Raw genomic sequence first — 18,334 nt, 5'->3', positions numbered from 1 at the left:
GGAGACTTTGAGTTATCTGTCCGAGGTTTGACAGAAAACTTCCCCCTCCAGTGGAGCCTGGCAGGCTGCAGTCCACAGGGTCAGACAGAGTCAGCCATGACTAAAGCAACTTAGCATGCATGCACAATGACAGATGGATATGAACCCTATCGGCCTGACTCCAGAGTCCATATAGCTCTTAAGTGCTGTATGGTAATGCTATACAGCATTACCTATAAAGTGACCTAAGAGTGACAGCAAAGCCCTTTTGCCTCAGGATCCCTTCCTCACTACTGCCAGAAATTCCACCATTGACTGGGTCCTCCCTCACAGTTAAGCATTGCCTTTTTTTTTTTTTTTTTTTTTAATCTTTTGTCCATGCCTTGTGGCATGTGGGATCTTAGTCCCCTGACCAGGGATCGAACTTGTGGCTCCTGCATTGGTAGCCTGGAGTCTTAACCATTGGGCCACCAGGGAAGTTCCCAAGCCTTGTCCTCTCTAGATGCCTCCTAAAATGCAACTAGTTAAGAGAAAGGGAGCACTCAATCCCTACCCATTTAGTCAAATGGGTTTTCCAGACACCTTCTATCCACTGAGCGTTCTGAGAAAAAGACAGATTGGGAGGTGGGGAGAAGGGTGACGTGGCATTGAAGGGGACACCAGAGAGGTAAGATGCTAGAGCCGGGTGTCTCAAGTTTCCTGGGCTGACCCTGCTCAACCTCACATCAATGAGACCCTGTGAAAATATGACCCTACAGTCAGCCAGCTCTGAAGACCAGAGACTCCCAGACACTGGAGACAGGGAGCCATGTAGGTAATGACAGGAGAAGCTCTCTAGAATGATGCTGGGTGTAACCTGGGTGCCCCAAGCTGAGCCAGGGTGTCCTTGGGGAAGGCAGGTGGGACAAATGGCATGAGGTGAATCCTTCTCCTTTGCCTGGGGGTGTGGGTAGTTGCATTCTATCCACCTGAAGTCTATTTTTAAAAAAAATTTATTTATTTGTCTCTTCATTGCAGTACGTGAGCTTAGTTGCCCCACAGCATGTCGGATCCTAGTTCCCCTATCAGGGATCAAACCTGCGTCCCCTGCATTGGCAGACAGATTCCTAGCCAATAGACCACCAGGAAAACATCCTGAAGTCTATTTTTAAAAATTAAAATGTATTTAAGGACTTCCCTGGTAATCCAGTGGTTAAGACTCCATGTTTCCACTGCAGAAGGTGCAGGTTCTGTGCCTAATCAGGAAACTAGGGTCCCACATGCCACATGGTGAAGTCAGAAAATAAAAAAAGTTTTGTATTAAAATGTATCTTAAATGATGCAGCAATTTATATAAAGTATTATATAAAACACAAGCAGACTTTGTAATTTTTTAAAAAGGATAAAAAACAAAATAAAGTCAGGGCCACCCTTGACTACCCCTCGTCCCATCCCAGAGAGCTTCCGCTACTGCTCCTGATTTGGAGTTTTCCTTGTTTCTACACAACACATGTATGTACATACAGGAAGTGTATTGTGTCAAAGGGCCTGTTTTGCTTCTAGTTTTAGAACTATGCTTTAAAAAATTTTATGAACTGACAATTACAGGGACAGAGATCAAAATTCCAAAGGTTCAATAGGGAAAACAGTGAAAAGTGGGTGTCCCTCTCTTCTCTGTTCCCAATTGTCTCTTTACTCCCTAAAGGCAACCACCAATTCTAGCTTCTTGTAATTGCTTCCAGAGATAGTCTAGCATTTAAAACTCAATGTGTAAATACATATATGTATTTTCCAAATAAAGAAAGACTCTTCTGCACCTTGTTTTTCTTCATTTTATAGTATATTTTTCAGGCTTTTTTTTTTATCAGTATGGAAAATAGCCTCCTTCTTTTTCACACATACATGGTATCCCATTATATTTATGCACAATATTTATCCAGTCCCCTATGGAAATAAAAGTTGTTTCTAATATTTTATTACAAACAATGCTGCAATTAAATATTTTATCCATTATTTTGCATATTTATTTGTAAGATGAATGCCTATTAGTGGGGATTAGTCTGCTGGGGTTATTTTAAAATTTTAAATAGTATTTTAAAAGTTGATAGAAACTGCCAAATAGCCTTCAGGACGTACCAATTTATACTGCTTATGAGTTTGTTCCTTTGTTAATATGTCATATGATATACTCTGTCCTACAGACTCACATTTTTCACTCAGTAATATGACACTGGAGTTCTACTTATGTCAATATGCATAGACCTTCCTCATTAAAAACAAAGACGATCTTACAATTTCCCACTGCTATGGCTGTGGAAAGTTTATTTAGTTGAACACATATTGATGGACATTTGGTTGGGTTTCAATTTTTTGCTTCCACAAACAATGCTGCAGTAACTCTTCTTGTATTAATAATGAATAGAATAGATTCAGAGAAGTAAATTGCAAGATTGATAGTTATACATACTTAAAATTTCAATAGACGCTTTTAAGTTGCTCTTCCAAAATGCTGTGGTAGTTTAGACTTCCACTAACAGTGCATGAGAACTTTGTGTGTGCTCACTCAGTTGTGTCCAACTCTTTGTGACCCCTTGGACTGTAGCCCACCAGGCTCCTCTGACCATGGAATTTTCCAAGCAAAAATACTGGAGTGGGTTGCCATTTCCTACTCCAGGGAATCTTCCTGACCCAGGGATTGAACCCACGTCTCTGGCATCTCCTGAACTGGTAGGCAGATTCTTTACCACTGCACCACCTGCTCTTGAACCTGCCCATGTACTTTCTCCTGGAACAAAGTTCAAAGTATGGGTTATCACTGGGATCATCCAGACCCTGAGCCCTACTCTGCAGAATCTGAATGGGTAAGCCAAGTGTTGGGAAGAATAAACACAGAAAAGAGGCAGGGCTGTCCCCCACTAGCCAGATAGTCACCCAGGTAACACAACTCTCTCCAAAGGAAAGATTACTTTGGGAGTGGGAGAAACTGAGCTCCCCATCAATAGGGGTGTTTGAACGGAAGTTTCAACAAATGCCCTGAGCTTCTACTCTGTGTGAAGTCTCTTAGATGGGTGTCTTGAGCCGGAGATGAGTCAGACCGTCTCTGCCCTCTCAGGGCTTGATATTCATGGAGAAAATAGACAAGTAAACAGGCAGTGACATTTCTGTCTACTAACTATTGAGTTGGATTTCCTTTTCTGATAATATCTGGAACTTCCTGCTACACAGCACATGGGACTGCTGGAGATAAAAACAATAAACATCCTTTTAAATGCACAAATGGACCTGCAGCCATTTGGGTTTTAACAGACATTTGGGGGAGATGAAGGCTTTGACTTACATGAAGTTAAGGGTTGTAACTGAGATCCCTGATAAATCTAGGACACTTAAAGGGCTGTACCAACAGTGAAAGTGCAGACTAGGGGAAAACAAGCAAATGTCTGAGTACAGAAGACAAAAGAAGACAAAAAGGATATATGTCCTTAGCAAAGAAGACAAAAGGGATATAGGTCCAAACAAACTGGTCTTTGGATGGGGCAAATAAACCATCTTTAAGAATTTGAAATTGCATGCTTGTCCTTGATGAAAATGAGGTGATGCATGTGGGGTTCATATTTACATACCTGCATATCTAGGGAACTCCAAGGCTGAGAAATTAACATTTAAGGAGATCTACTGAACTGAACTCCAAAAGAACCTCTCAGATTCCTAGCAGAAACTAATGCAAATCTTCTCCAGATCTCCTCCATGGACCCCCTTCCTCCCCCAACCATTGCAGGTTACACAGAATTCCCATATATAGAGCCCTTCCAAACAGCTAATAATCCACAAGGAAACAACTGCTAAAATATACAAGGAAACAATCCATCATGAGTAAGGTTCAGTAGACATAGCAATATCAGTGCAGGAAGATGGAGGCCACCTTAGCAGCTGCTCGGGGAGAGGGGCCAGCACCAGTCTGGGGGCCTGAGGTCTTTGCCTCTGACTGGGAAAACCAGGAAGTCTCCACAGGGATCCCTATCATGGCTGTGCAATTTGATGGGGACATGATTCTAGAAGCCAGCTCCAGAACAACCACGGAGTCATACACCACCAATCAAGTGACTGACAAGCTGACCCCTATTCACGGTGGTATTTTCTGTTGCCACTCAGGCTCAGCAGCTGATCCTCAGGCAGAAGCCGATGCAGTCACTTAACAGCTTGGTTTGCACAGTGTTGAGCTGACTGAGCCTCCACTGGACACACGGCAGCCAGCCTCCTTAAGGAGATGTGTTACCAATACCGAGAAGACCTGATGGCAGGAATCATCATTGAGGGCTGGGACTCCCAAGAAGGGGGACAGGTGTTCTCGGTACCCATGGAGGGTATGATGGTAAGGTAGGCCTTCACCATCGGGGACTCCGGGAGCTCTTATATCTATGGCTATGTTGAGGCTACCTAACCGGGAAGGCATGACAAAGAAAGAATGTCTGCAATCCACTGCCAATACTCTGTCTTTGGCCATGAAAAAGGATGGTTCCAGCAGCAGAGTGATCCGCCTGGTAGCTATTGCAGAATCAGGGGTAGAATGGCAGGTTCTTCTGGGAGACGAGATTGTCCAATTCACTATTGCCACTTTATAACCTTTCTCAATCCTGGGGTTCTAATATACAATAGGAGACACCCAATACTGCTTCAAAATTCAATAAACAGCTTGTCACTGAGGAAAAAAAAAAAAGATTCAGTAGACAAAATGCACCGAAGAAGACTCCTACGTACTTCAGATAACAGAATTATCAGATAGTGATCATTGAGTGCAGGTTAGAGGCAGCTGCTAAGTGCTTTGGAAGCATATTGAAAGAACAGATTCCTTGATGAAATCAAAGTCTTCACAGAGAAGGAGACTAAGAATAAGCCTTGAAGGATAAGTGGTACTTTGCCAAACAAGGACAGATGCTGTTGGGATGTAGAAAGTATAATGTACCAAGGGCATGATCATTGATAATTAATTTTTTCTGATGCAAATAGGGCAGAAAAGTGAGGGATGAGGCAAGGGAGGTAGGTAGGGGGATAGATCATGTTGGCCCTTGTAAGCAGTCTTACAAGGAGACTTTGGTTTCTTTTTAATATTTATTTATTTTTATTTGACTGTGCTGGGTCTTAGTTGTGGCATGTGGGATCTAGTTCCTTGAAAGAAAGTTAGTCGCTCAGTCGTGTCTGACTCTTTGCAACCCCATGGACTATATAACCCACCAGCCTCCTCTGGGCATGGAATTTTCCAGGCAAGAATACTGGAGTGGGCTGCTATTTCCTTCTCCAGGGATCTTCCTGACCCAGAGATTGAATCCAGGTCTCCTGAGTTGCAGGCAGATTCTTTACTGTTCAAATCACCAGGGAAACCCTAGTCCCTTGACCAGGGATCAAACCCGGGCCCCCTGAATTGGAAGAACAGAGTCTTAGCTACTAGACCATGAGGGAAGTCCCATGGCTTTGGTTCTAGATTTACATGTAGAATAGATTTAAGTGTAAAATAGATTTAAGTGTAAAAGAAAACCGTGAAGGATTTTAAGTGAGGGGTTAGTGAAATTCACTTGTCCCTTCATTCATTCAGTTAATAAATATCAGGCATGAAGAATGGCTGGAGGATGGAGGGTGGCAGCAGGTGACCAGTCAAGAGAGAACAGCAGCTACTTGTGTAGGTGAGAAATGCTGGTGGCTTAGATTAGAGTGGTGGTAATGAAGATAGAGAGGAGTAGGTAGATTTGACTGATATTTAGGTCAAAGCTTGAAAGTATATAAGGGATTGGAAAGTGTGAGGTATCAAGGCTTATTCCTAGGTTTCTGGCTGAGATACTGAAAGATTAATGCTGCCATTCATAGAGATAAGGAATTAAGGAGAAGAGTGAGTTGTTGGAAAGAAGACCATGAGCTCAGTTTTAGATACTTGGAGTTTAAAGTGACTTTGGGATATCCAGGTGGCAATGTCTAGGAGATAGTTTGATACAAAATGTCTGAATTGTCAACAAGAGAAATCTGGGCTGGAAATAAAGATCTGAGAGTTATCAACATGCAATTGGTTATTGAAGTCAGGGAAGTATAGGAGAGTTCTTTGGGAGGCTGAGTTCCATCTTCTGTTGTATTGGTTAAGATACAATTGGTATCTTATTTGGTTGATATCTATCTATATCTATACCTACCTATATCTATTTTACACTTAAATCTATTCTACACTTAAATCTAGAACCAATAAGATAAGATACCAATAATCTATTCTACACTTAAATCTAGAACCAATCTAGAACTTATCTGTTATTTTGATTACAAGTGACTAACAGCTGAACTCAAGCTAGATTAAATTAGAGAAGGAAATTGGTGAAATGTCCATCAATAATTGCTGCAGGGACTTCCCTTGTGGCTCAGTGGTTAAGAATCTGCCTGCCAGTGCAGGCGACATGGGTTCAATCCCTGACCCAGGATGATCCCACATACCATGGGGCTACTAAGTCCATGCACCACAACTACTGAGCCTGCCTGTTCTAGAGCCTTCGAGCTCCAACTACTAAAACCCATGTGCCTAGAGCCTGTGCTGTCCAATAAGAGAAGCCACCACAATGAGAAACCCACAGGCCACAAGGAAGAGTAGCCCCTGTTCGCTGTACTTAGAGAAAGCCCACGCAGTAATGAAGACCCAGAGCAGTCAAAAGTAAATACATATTAAAAAAAAAATAATTGCTGCAGGCAAGGATTGCTTCAGTGGCTCAAATAATGGAACTGAGATCCAGTCTTTTCTAATTTTTCCAAAGCACTTCCTAGGAATTAGCTTAATTCTTGACAGGCCCTCTCCTTCCCCATGTGATACTACTGGGGAAGGTCTCTGCCAGGACACCATGGTTACCTTGTGTACATTCATTCATATAGGGCACACTGGCAAAAGTTTGAACAGCTTATCTAAATCTTGGCAGAATGCCTAGTGACCCTTCCAGAACATGAAAGAGTGCAAGGCTTGTAAGGTAATGAGAGCGTCTTCCACTTGCCTCCCTATCTCCCATGGGAGGCTGCCCTGAGAGTTTCCTTATTGCTTCCCAGGTTCTGATGAACTGTAGGACTTTCTTCCCTACCCTACTCAGAATGGCATTACAGAATATAAAACCTGCTAACTGTGCTCCAGAATTGGCTCCTCAGCAATAGGGTACCCTACACTCATGTTGCAATTGTTCAGCCTCTTTTGTTTCAGTGTCGTCCTTTTTGGTGTGTAGAGCAAGGGTCATGGAAACCTGGCTTATTCTTCTTGCTGACTATGTAAGTAATAAACTGATTCGACTGAAAACTGGTTCATTGTATCTTGACCAGTAGAATCAGTCAGGCATTAGTCGTGGCCTTACCTTATTTTATCTTAAGCTACTAGCTGCTCCTGGGTCTGGGTGCTTCCAAGCTCAAACTTAGCAGAAAAGAAAAGGCCATTGTCCAAATGACTCAATGCAAGATTCCAGAACTGAGTCTTGTTGACTCTGATTGACCTGACTTGGGTCATGTACTCATGCCTGCACCAATTACTGTGGCTAGGGATGTGGGATGTATTGGTTAGTTAAAGCCATTTAGGGCCCATTCCTGAAAATGGGGGTGAGGTCAGTCTTACTCAGATCACATGACTGAAAATTCAGGGTCCTGTTTGGAAAAGGAAAAGAAAGAATGGATTCTAGAAAGCAGTAAACAAAGCCCACTATACCCATCTTCTTTCCCAGAGCAGCAGTGTGTACTTGGGGGAAGGGCATGAAGGGTCTGGATGCATAATTGGAGGAGGGATGGCTCCTTTAAGGAGTGAGAAAGATTCAGAGAGAAGAGGCTGGGGGAAGCAGTCAATATTAGCCTTTGGAGGCCTAGTTTATAACTTGGTCTTCCTAACAGGATGACTTTTGCAATGGTGGACATTTGTGGTAGGGGACAGGAAGGAAACTGAGAGGTCTTGAGGTAGCAGGTACCAGAAATTTCTCCTCAGGGCACTATGTAAGACCAGATCTCTGGTTCCTTTTGGGCCTTTGTAATACTTGGGTCCAAGGGCTGAGGAGGGAACAGGTATGGATTTCCCAAGGGGCTTCACCATAGACCCGACCCAGGAACAAGAGGCAGCTAGTATAGGAAACAGATGTTGAGAACCCTGCTTTCTGGGCCCAGTATCACCACTGACTGGGTGTGCAAGTTTGGTGAGTCATGAATTTCCTTGCCTGGCTGGTTACCATGTCACATAATGGCAGCTACTCATCAGGCAGCCAGGGAGGGAAAAAGCTTTCAGTTGTGTTTGCTTGCCTATATATATATATATGGGCTATTTGTTGTGGCTTGTGGACTTCTCTGTTGCAGTGCACACGCTCTAGAGCTAGAGGGCTCAGTAGTTGCCGCATACAGGCATAGCTGCCCCTTGGCATGTGGGATCTTATTTCCCTGACCAGGGATCAAACCCACATCCCCTGCATTGGGAAGTGGATTCTTAACCACTGGACCATTAGGGAAGTCCTCCTTCAATTTCGGTTGTGTTTAAAGATTTAGAGATTTTATCTACTCCTCAATCTGAGATTTTTTTGCTCTCAGTTTCTGTCTCAATTTTTTATTAATGAAAGTCTCAGACTTTTATAAGAGCCAGGGTCTGAGTGCCAGGCATAAGAAATAGGGGAACTTGGGAAAAAATTGATCAATGCTACCTCTAAAATATCTCTTGAATCCACCCACTTCTCTCTACCATCCTGAGCCAAGCTACTGTCTGCATTCACCTGGTTAACTGTGGCAGCCTCCTCACTCGTCTCCCTGCTGCCACTCCTCACTCCCTCCATCCATTCTTCACTCAGTAGCCAGATGGCTATTATTTTTAAAATCTAAACTGTGATCATGTTCCAACTTTCCTTGAAACTCTTTAGTGAACTTCCCATTGCTCTTAGATGAAAAGTCCAATTCAGCATTATGCTCTACAAAGGCCATTTTTAAAATATTTATCTTTATTTATATTTAAATTTGGCTGTGCTGGGTCTTAGTTGAGGCTTGCAGGACCTTGGATCTTCACTGTGCATGAGGGACAGAATCTTTTAGTTGCAGCATGAAGGATCTTTAGTAGCAGCATAGGAACTCTTAGTTGTGGCATATGGGATCTAGTTCCCTGATCAGGGATCAAACCTGGGCCCCCTGCATTGGGAGATTGGAGTCTTAGCCACTGAACCACCAGGGAAGTCCCTACAAAGGCCATTTGACTCTTACCTATTATTCCAGTCACTTTACTCCTACACTGGCTTCCCTCATTGCAAGCACATTGTAACCTTAGTCCCCTCTTCTCCATACACACAACTCACCATTGCCAGTTCTTTACAGCAAGAGCTCCTTCTCATCCTTTAGGTCTCAGCTTAAATATCACCTCCTCAGACAGGCTTTCCTTAACGATCCAGTTCAGTCTATAGTATGTCCTCTGCTATTCAACATCACTGATCCAGATCTGTTGCCCTCATTAGTCTAATCATAACCTCTAATTATTTTATTTGTCTTAATGCTCTTATTCTGTATGACTTCCTGCTAGACTAAAAACTCCAGCATGGGAGGGACACTGCCTATGTTTCTCAGCAGCATTTTTAGTGGATTTGTTGTTGTTTAATCGCTCAGTCATGTCTGACTCTTTGTGACCCCATGGACTGAAGCCTGCCAGGCTTCTCTGTCCCATGAGACTTCCCAGGCAAGGACATTGGAGTGGGTTGCCATTTCTTGCCTCAGGGGATCTTCCTGACCCAGAGATCAAACCAAATCTCCTGTAAGTCTCCTGCATTGCAGGCAGATTCTTTACTGCTGAGCCACTGGGGAAACCCTTATAGGTGGATATTTGCTCCTTTCCCCCCCTATCCAGCATCCAATCACCTTTTCTGTTGTTGAAGAAAAGTTGTGACCAACCTGGACAGCATATTAAAAAGCAGACATTACTTTGCCAACAAAGGTCCATCTAGTCAAAGCTATGGTTTTTCCAGTAGTCACATATGAATGTGAGAGCTGGATTATAAAGAAAGCTGAGTGCTGAAGAATTGATGCTTTTGAACTGTGGTGTTGGAAAAGACTCTTGAGAGTCCCTTGGACAGCAAGGAAATCCAACCAGTCCATCATAAAGGAAATTATTCCTGAATATTCACTGGAAGGACTGATGCTGAAGCTGAAACTCCAATACTTGGGCCACTTGATTCGAAGAACTGACTCATTGGAAAAGACCCTGATGCTGGGGAAGATTGAAGGCAGGGGGAAAAGGGGACGACAGAGGATGAGATGGTTGGATGACATCACTGACTCAATAGACACGAGTTTGAGTAAACTCTGGGAGGTGGCAGTGGACAGGGAAGAGTTGTGCCTGACTCTTTGCGACCCCATGGACTACAGCACGTCCTGTCTTTCACTATTTCCCATAGTTTGCTCAAACTCATGTCCATTGAGTCAGTGATGCCATCCAACTATCTCATGCTCTATTGCCCCTTTCTCCTCCTGCCCTCAATCTTTCCCAGCGTCAGGGTCTTTTCCAATAAATCAGCTTTTTGCGTCAGGTGGCCAAAGTATTGGAGCTTTAGTTTCAGCATCAGTCCTTCCAATGAATATTCAGGGTTGTTTTCCATTTGGATAGACTGGTTTGATCTCCTTGATGTCCAAGGGACTCTCAAGAGTCTTCTCTAGCACCACAGTTAAAAAGCGTCAATTCTTCAGTGCTCAGCCTTCTTTATGGTCCAACTCTCACATCTGCACATGACTACAGGAAAAACCATACCTTTGATTATACATACCTTTGTCAGCAATCACTTTTCAGTTTAGTTCAGTTCAGTTGCTCAGTCCTGTCCGACTCTTTGCAACCCCATGAACCACAGCACACCAGGCCTCCCTGTCCATCACCAACTCCCAGAGTTCACTCAAACTCACGTCCGTCGAGTCGGTTATGCCATCCAGCTATCTCATCCTCTGTTGTCCCCTTTTCCTCCTGCCCCCAATCTCTCCCAGCATCAGAGTCTTCTCTAATGAGTCAACTCTTCTCATGAGGTGGCCAAAGTACTGGAGTTTCAGCTTTAGCATCATTCCTTCCAAAGAACTCCTTTAGAATGGACTGGTTGGATCTCCTTGCGGTCCAAGGGACTCTCAAGAGTCTTCTCCAACACCACAGTTCAAAAGCATCAATACTTTGGCGCTCAGCTTTCTTCAAAGTCCAACTCTCAATCCATACATGACCACTGGAAAAACCATAGCCTTGACTAGATGGACCTTTGTTGGCAAAGTAATGTCTCTGCTTTTGAATATGCTATCTAGGTTGGTCATACCTTTTCTTCCAAGAAGTAAGTGTCTTTTAATTTCATGGCTGCAGTCACCATCTGCAGTGATTTTGGAGCCCACAAAAATAAAGTCTGACACTTTTTCCACTGTTTCCCCATCCATTTCCCATGAAGTGATGGGACCAAATGCCATAATCTTCGTTTTCTGAATGTTGAGCTTTAAGCCAACTTTTTCACTCTCCACTTTCACTCTCATCAAGAGGCTTTTTAGTTCCTCTTCACTTTCTGCCATAAGGGTGGTGTCATCTGCATATCTGAGGTTATTGATGTTTCTCCCAGCAGTCTTGATTCCAGCTTGTGTTTCTTCCAGCCCAGCGTTTCTCATGATGTACTCTGCATAGAAGTTAAATAAGCAGGGTGACAATATACAGCCTTGACATACTCCTTTTCCTACTTGGGACCAGTCTGTTGTTCCATGTCCAGTTCTAACTGTTGCTTCCTGACCTGCATATAGGTTTCTCAAGAGGCAGGTCAGGTGGTTTGGTATTCCCATCTCTTGAAGAATTTTCCACAGTTTATTGTGATCCACACAGTCAAAGGCTTTGGCATAGTCAAGAAAGCAGAAATAGATGTTTTTCTGGAACTCTCTTGCTTTTTCCATGATCCAGCGGATGTTGGCAACTTGATCTCTGGTTCCTCTGCCTTTTCTAAAACCAGATTGAACATCTGGAAGTTCATGGTTCACGTATTGCTGAAGACTGGCTTGGAGAATTTTGAGCATTACTTTACTAGCATGTGAGATGAGTGCAATTGTGCGGTAGTTTGAGCATTCTTTGGCATTGCCTTTCTTTGGGATTGGAATTAAAACTGACCTTTTCCAGTCCTGTGGCCAATGCTGAGTTTTCCAAATTTGCTGGCATATTGAGTGCAGCACTTTCACAGCATCGTCTTTCAGGATTTGGAATAGCTCAACTGGAATTTCATCACCTCCACTAGCTTTGTTTGTAGTGATGCTTTCTAAGGCCCACTTGACTTCACATTCCAGGATGTCTGGCTCTAGGTCAGTGATCACACCATCGTGCTTATCTGGGTCGTGAAGATCTTTTTTGTACAGTTCTTCTGTGTATTCTTGCCACCTCTTCTTAATATCTTCTGCTTCTGTTAGGTCCATACAATTTCTGTACTTTATGGACCCCATCTTTGCATGAAATGTTCCCTTGGTATCTCTCATTTTCTTGACGAGATCTCTAGTCTTTCCCATTCTGTTGTTTTCCTCTATTTATTTGCATTGATCGCTGAGGAAGGCTTTCTTATCTCTTCTTGCTATTCTTTGGAACTCTGCATTCAGATGCTTCTATCTTTCCTTTTCTCCTTAGCTTTTCACTTCTCTTCTTTTCACAGCTATTTGAAAGGCCTCCCCAGACAGCCATTTTGCTTTTCTGCATTTCTTTTCCATGGGGATGGTCTTGATCCCTGTCTCCTGTACAATGTCAGGAACCTCAGTCCATAGTTCATCAGACACTCTATCTATCAGTTCTAGTCCCTTAAATCTGTTTCTCACTTCCACTGTATAATCATAAGGGATTTGATTTAGGTCATACCTGAATGATCTGGTGGTTTTCCCTACTTTCTTCAATTTAAGTCTGAATTTGGCAATAAGGAGTTCATGATCTGAGCCACAGTCAGCTCCCAGTCTTGTTTTTGTTGACTGTATAGAGCTTCTCCATCATTGGCTGCAAAGAATATAATCAATCTGATTTCGGTGTTGACCATCTGATGATGTCCATGTGTAGAGTCTTCTCTTATGTGGTTGCAAGAGGGTGTTTGCTATGACCAGTGCATTCTCTTGGCAAAATTCTATTAGCCTTTGCCCTGCTTCATTCGGTATTCCAAGGCCAAATATACCTTTTACCATATCACCTTTTACCTTCACTGAAAAGATTTCCCTGAATTGCCCTCAGGATGTACTGTCCTAAGGCAAATACAATCAATTCATGATCTGTATTCCCACAGATTCTTTTTTTTTTTTTTTAAACAAGAAGTTTATTTAAACAACAAGACGCTTGACTTGAAGGGAAAACTATCTAGGATTCATTTCTTTTAGAGTAATTTATCCCTACTTAAAGACAGATTGCCCTACATGTAACAGCTATGTACAAAAAAGTTATAAAATTGTCCTTGGTTTTACAATGATAAATGAAAAACATTAAAATTCTCCAATCGAACAAGGTATGCAAGAATTTTTATGTTGTTCTTTTTTTTGTTAAGCAGTGAGAGCAAAATAACTTACTGGAATATAAAGATAGAGAGCTGATGAGCATGCCACTAATGGAGAAAAGGGGGTATTTTCACAGAATTAGTATTTTCCCCCATCCCATCTCCATTTGATGTCGATCAAAACATACCATTGGCCATTTAATTTTAAAAAATGCAATATGCTTGTGCACATACACCAGTTACTTGATGTACAATAAAGGAATGGGGAAGGGGAAAATGAAAGAATAGAGAAACTATACTGTAGTAGTCAGGATGTGGTGGAACCAAATTGCAGTTTTCTAATTGAGAATGTCTTCTTGGTCTGGAGCAACAGAATTCTGGAGTAAAGTAGCAGGTTCCCTTTTTAGTAGACACCTCCTGTCTGCTGCTGGAATACATTGATTGTATCTTCCATCTCCAACTGTGCAGGTGTGTCTGTTTCATTGATTGGCTGCCCGTCAAATCGGAATCTGATCTGCCTCATTGACAAACCCTGTCGTTCACAATAGGCTTTCATTAGTTTACTAAGTGGTGTATGCCACTTAATCTTAAACTGCACCACTGAACCATCCTGCCCCGCCACCTTCAAATTAATATGATCGTTGTTCTCAGTCTTGACTCCTTCCTTGGGCTTTTCGTCCGCCATGGTGAGCGCCGGAGTCTCCTCAGCTGCCGCTTCACAAAAGAGGTACCAGGTCCGTATGGAACGAGCACACAAGCAGCACCAGCCCCACAGATTCTTTTCTCTTGCTGCCCTACACACAGTCAAGAGGTAGGTACAGGACCTAATCTCAGTTAATCCCATGCTCTGTCCAAAAACTTTGGCCTTCTTTTTTTTTGGCTGCGCTGGGTCTTTGTTGCATTGGTTCTTCATTGAGGCTCTCAGGCTCAGTAGCTGTAGCATGTGGGATCTTAGATCCTGATCCAGGGATCAAACCTGAGTCTCCTGCATTAGAAGGAAGATTCTTACTGGGGGGGGGGGTCCCAGAATTGTGACTCTTGAATGGCACAATGCAAGGTCATTAAAAACTGGTTGAAGTTCACTTATTTCAGTGGTGGTACCTGGTAGTCTTGACAGCTACCCAGGCTTTGTGTTGCTTCCTACTTGAGTCCTGATATTCCAAGTATGGTTTCCTAGGCTTCTCTTTGATCTTGTTGAGCTCTCTCACAGCCTTCTAGTTAATTTCCTTTAGGTTAAAGATGGCCAGAGTCAGTTTGCTATTGGGAGTACAAAAAGATATGGACCTGATAGATTGTAATTCCATAGCCTAATGCAGGATCTGGCAATGGTGAGTATTTAATAAGTGCTAAAGAAAAAGCTATCTAGGTATATGGCTTAAGGCTGATGACTCAGAGCCTCCATTCCTTCTTCTCTAGGCAACCCACACATCATCTAGGATCTCAGGAAAGAAATCACCTTGTTTGTTCCTTTATTATTTCCTTCCTTTCAGTTCTGTACCCTTCCTTCTCAGCTACAGCAACAATACAACCCAACCTAAGTCACCCCAAATTCCTCTCATTTTCTCAGGCATAGCAGCTTAACCACAACATCTGAATCATGGTTCTGCCACTTATTAGCTGTGTGACCCCAAACAAACTACTAAATCTCTTTTTGTCTTAGTTTCCTCATCCACATGTGGTGATTGGGAAATTACAGGAACTGTACTGTATGTGTGTGTGTATGTATTTGTTTAAATATCACATGGCTTGGTGGAAACAAGAATCTATCTGCCAAGCAGGAGACACACATTTGATCCCTGAGTCGGGAAGATCCCCTGGAGAAGGGAATGGCAACCTACTCCAGTATTCTCGCCTGGAAAATCCCTTGGACAGAGGAACTTGGCTGGCTTTTTTAAATATTAGTTTATGTATTTGGCTGCACTTGGGGCACTCAGGTTCGTTGCAGCATAGGGGATCTTTAGTTTCGGATTGTCAGTTCTAGTTCCCTGACCGGGCCCCCTCCTTTTGGAGCACGAAGTCAGCCACTGGACCACCAGGGAAGTCCCTAGCATAATGTTTTTAAGTTTCATTCATATTGTAGCATGGATCAGTACTTCATTATTATTATTATTTTGCTCAATTATAGTCCATTGTATAGATATAGCACATCTTGTTTTTCTATCCATGGGGAAAAAAAATATTCAGGGTTGATAATTGGGTTGTTTCCACTTTTGGGCTATTATATGTAATAGCTATGAATAAACTATGAACATTTGTGCACAAGTTTCTTTGTGGACATACATTTCATTTTTCTTGGACATATAGCTAGGGGTTGAATTGATGGGTCATATAGCTAAGCTATTTAAAAATCCTAAAGGATGATTGCTGTTAAAGTGCTGCACTCAATATTTCAGCAAATTTGGAAAACTCAGCAGTGGCCACAGGACTGGAAAAGGTGTTTTCATTCCAATCCCAAAGAAAGGCAACGCCAAAGAACGTTCAAACTATCATTATGCTCATTTCACATACTAGCAAGGTAGTGATCAAAATACTTCAAGCTAGGCTTCAGCAGTACGTGAACTGAGAACTTCCATATGTACAAGGTGGATTTAGAAAAGGCAGAGGAATGAGAGATCAAATTGCCAACATCTGTTAGATCATAGAGAAGGCAAGAGAATTCCAGAAAAACATCTACTTCTGCTTCTTTGACTACACTAAAGCCTTCAACTGTGGATTACAAGCTTCCCAGGTGGTGTTAGTAGTAAAAAAAAAAAAAAAAAAAAAACCCACCTGCCAATGCAGGAGACATAACAGATCTGGGTTCGATCCTTGGGTCGGGAAGGTCCCCTGGAGGAGGAAATGGCAATCCACTCTAGTATTCCTGCCTGGAGAATTCTGGCAATATTCCTGTCTGGAGAATGGACAGTCCATTGGAGAATGGACAGTCCATATGTCCAATGGACATGTCCGCAAAGAGTCGGACATGACTGAAGTGAATTAGCGTGCACATGGAAAATTCTTAAAGGGATGGGAATACCAGATCACCTTACTTGTCTCCTGATAAACCTGTATGCAGGTAAAGAAGCAACAATCAAAACTGGACATGGAATAACAGACTGGTTCAAAATTGAGAAAGCAATATGTCAAGGCTGTATGTCGCCACCCTGCTTCTCTAACTTATATGCAGAATACATCATATGAAATGCTGAGCTGGATGAATCACAAGCTGGAATCAAAATTGCTGGGAGAGATATCAACAACCTCAGGTATGCAGAATGACACCACTCTAATGGCAGAAAGTGAAGAAGAACTAAAGAGCCTCTTGATGCGGGTGAAAGAGAAGAGTGAAAAAGCTGGTTTAAACTCAGCATTCAGAAAACTAAGATCATGGCATCTGGATCCATTACTTCATGGCAAATAGATGTGGGAAAAGGGGAAATAACAATAGATTTTGTTTTCTTGGGCTCCAAAATAACTGCAGATGGTGAATGCATCCATAAAATTAAAAGACGCTTGCTCCTTGAAAGAAAAGCTATGACAAACTTAGATAGTATATTAAAAAGCAGAGGCTTCACTTTGACATCTAAGGTTCGTGTAGTCAAAGCTATGGTTTTTCCAGTAGTCATGTAGGGGTGAGAGATCTGGACAATAAAAAAGGCTGAGTACCGAAGAATTAATGCCTTCTAACTGTGGTGCTGGAGAAGACTCTTGAGAGTTCCTTGGACTGCAAGGAGATCAAACTAGTCCATCCTAAAGGAAGTCAACCCTGAATATTTATCGGAAGGACTGGTGATGAAGCTTAAGCTCCAATACTTTGGCTACCTGGTGTGAACAGTGGACTCACTGGAAAAGACCCTGATGCTGGGAAAGACTGAGGGCAGGAGGAGATGGTAGGATGGCATCATGGGCCCAATGGACATGAGTTGGAGCAAACTCCCAGAGATAGCGAAGGACAGGCATGCTTCAGTCCATGGGGTCACAGAGTTGGAGGGGATTTAGGGACTGAACAAAAACAAACTGTAGAATAAGTCAATGAACACATATTTAATACTCTTTAAAAACATAAATCTGTGGAAAATTCTTCAAGAGATGGGAACACCAGACCACCTTACCTGCCTCCTGAGAAATCTGTATGCAGGTCAAGAAGCAACAGTTAGAACTGGACATGGAACAATATACTGGTTTCAAATTGGGAAAGAAGTACATCAAGGCTGTATGATTGCCACCCTGTTTATTTAACTTCTATGCAGAGTACATCATGTGAAATGCCAGGCTGGATGAAGCACAAGCTGGAATCAAGATTGGTGGGAGAAATATCAATAACCTCAGATATGCAGATGATACCACCCTTATGGCAGAAAGTGAAGAACTAAAGAGCCTGTTGATGAACGTGAAAGAGAGTGAAAAAGTTGGCTTAAAACTTAACATTCAGAAAACTAAGATCATGGCATCCGGTCCCATCACTTCATGGCAAATAGATGGGGAAACAATGGAAACAGTGACTGGCTTTATTTTGGGGGGCTCTAAATCACTGCAGATGGTGACTGCAGCCATGAAATTAAGATGCTTGCTCTTTGGAAGAAATGCTATGACTAACCTAGACAGCATTAAAAAGCAGACATTACTTTGCCAACAAAGGTCCATCTAGTCAAAGCTATGGTTTTTCCAGTAGTCACGTATGGATGTGAGAGTTGGACTATAAGGAAAGCTGAGCACCAAAGAATTGATGGTATTGAACTGTGGTGTTGGAGAAGACTCTTGAGAGTTCCTTGGACTGAAAGAAGATCCAACCAGTCCATCCTAAAAGAAATCAGTCCTGAATAGTCATTGGAAGGACTGATGCTGAAGCTTGGCTACCTGATGTGAAGAACTGACTCATTGGAAAAGACCCTGATGCTGGAAAAGACCCTGATGCTGCGAAAGACTGAAGGCGGGAG

At 42.6% G+C, this 18,334-nt stretch overlaps 1 protein-coding gene and 1 pseudogene across 1 annotated transcript; one reads left to right on the top strand and one right to left on the bottom strand.

Moving 5' to 3' along the window:
* The first annotated feature begins 3,866 nt into the window (after positions 1 to 3,866).
* LOC129625074 (proteasome subunit beta type-6-like) lies at positions 3,867 to 4,577 on the top strand (annotated as a pseudogene).
* Positions 4,578 to 13,217: 8,640 nt separating this feature from the next.
* LOC129625073 (small ubiquitin-related modifier 2-like) lies at positions 13,218 to 14,200 on the bottom strand. Its single transcript, XM_055543227.1, has one exon. It carries the CDS (start codon positions 14,101 to 14,103, stop codon positions 13,822 to 13,824), a length of 282 nt encoding a protein of 93 aa, XP_055399202.1. The 5' UTR covers positions 14,104 to 14,200; the 3' UTR covers positions 13,218 to 13,821.
* Positions 14,201 to 18,334: the final 4,134 nt, after the last annotated feature.

This window comes from Bubalus kerabau, chromosome 13 (assembly GCF_029407905.1).
Source record: "Bubalus kerabau isolate K-KA32 ecotype Philippines breed swamp buffalo chromosome 13, PCC_UOA_SB_1v2, whole genome shotgun sequence".
NCBI lineage: Eukaryota > Metazoa > Chordata > Mammalia > Artiodactyla > Bovidae > Bubalus > Bubalus kerabau.
The sequence above is the reverse complement of the archived record's forward strand: the minus strand, read 5'-3'. Positions and strand labels throughout refer to the sequence as shown.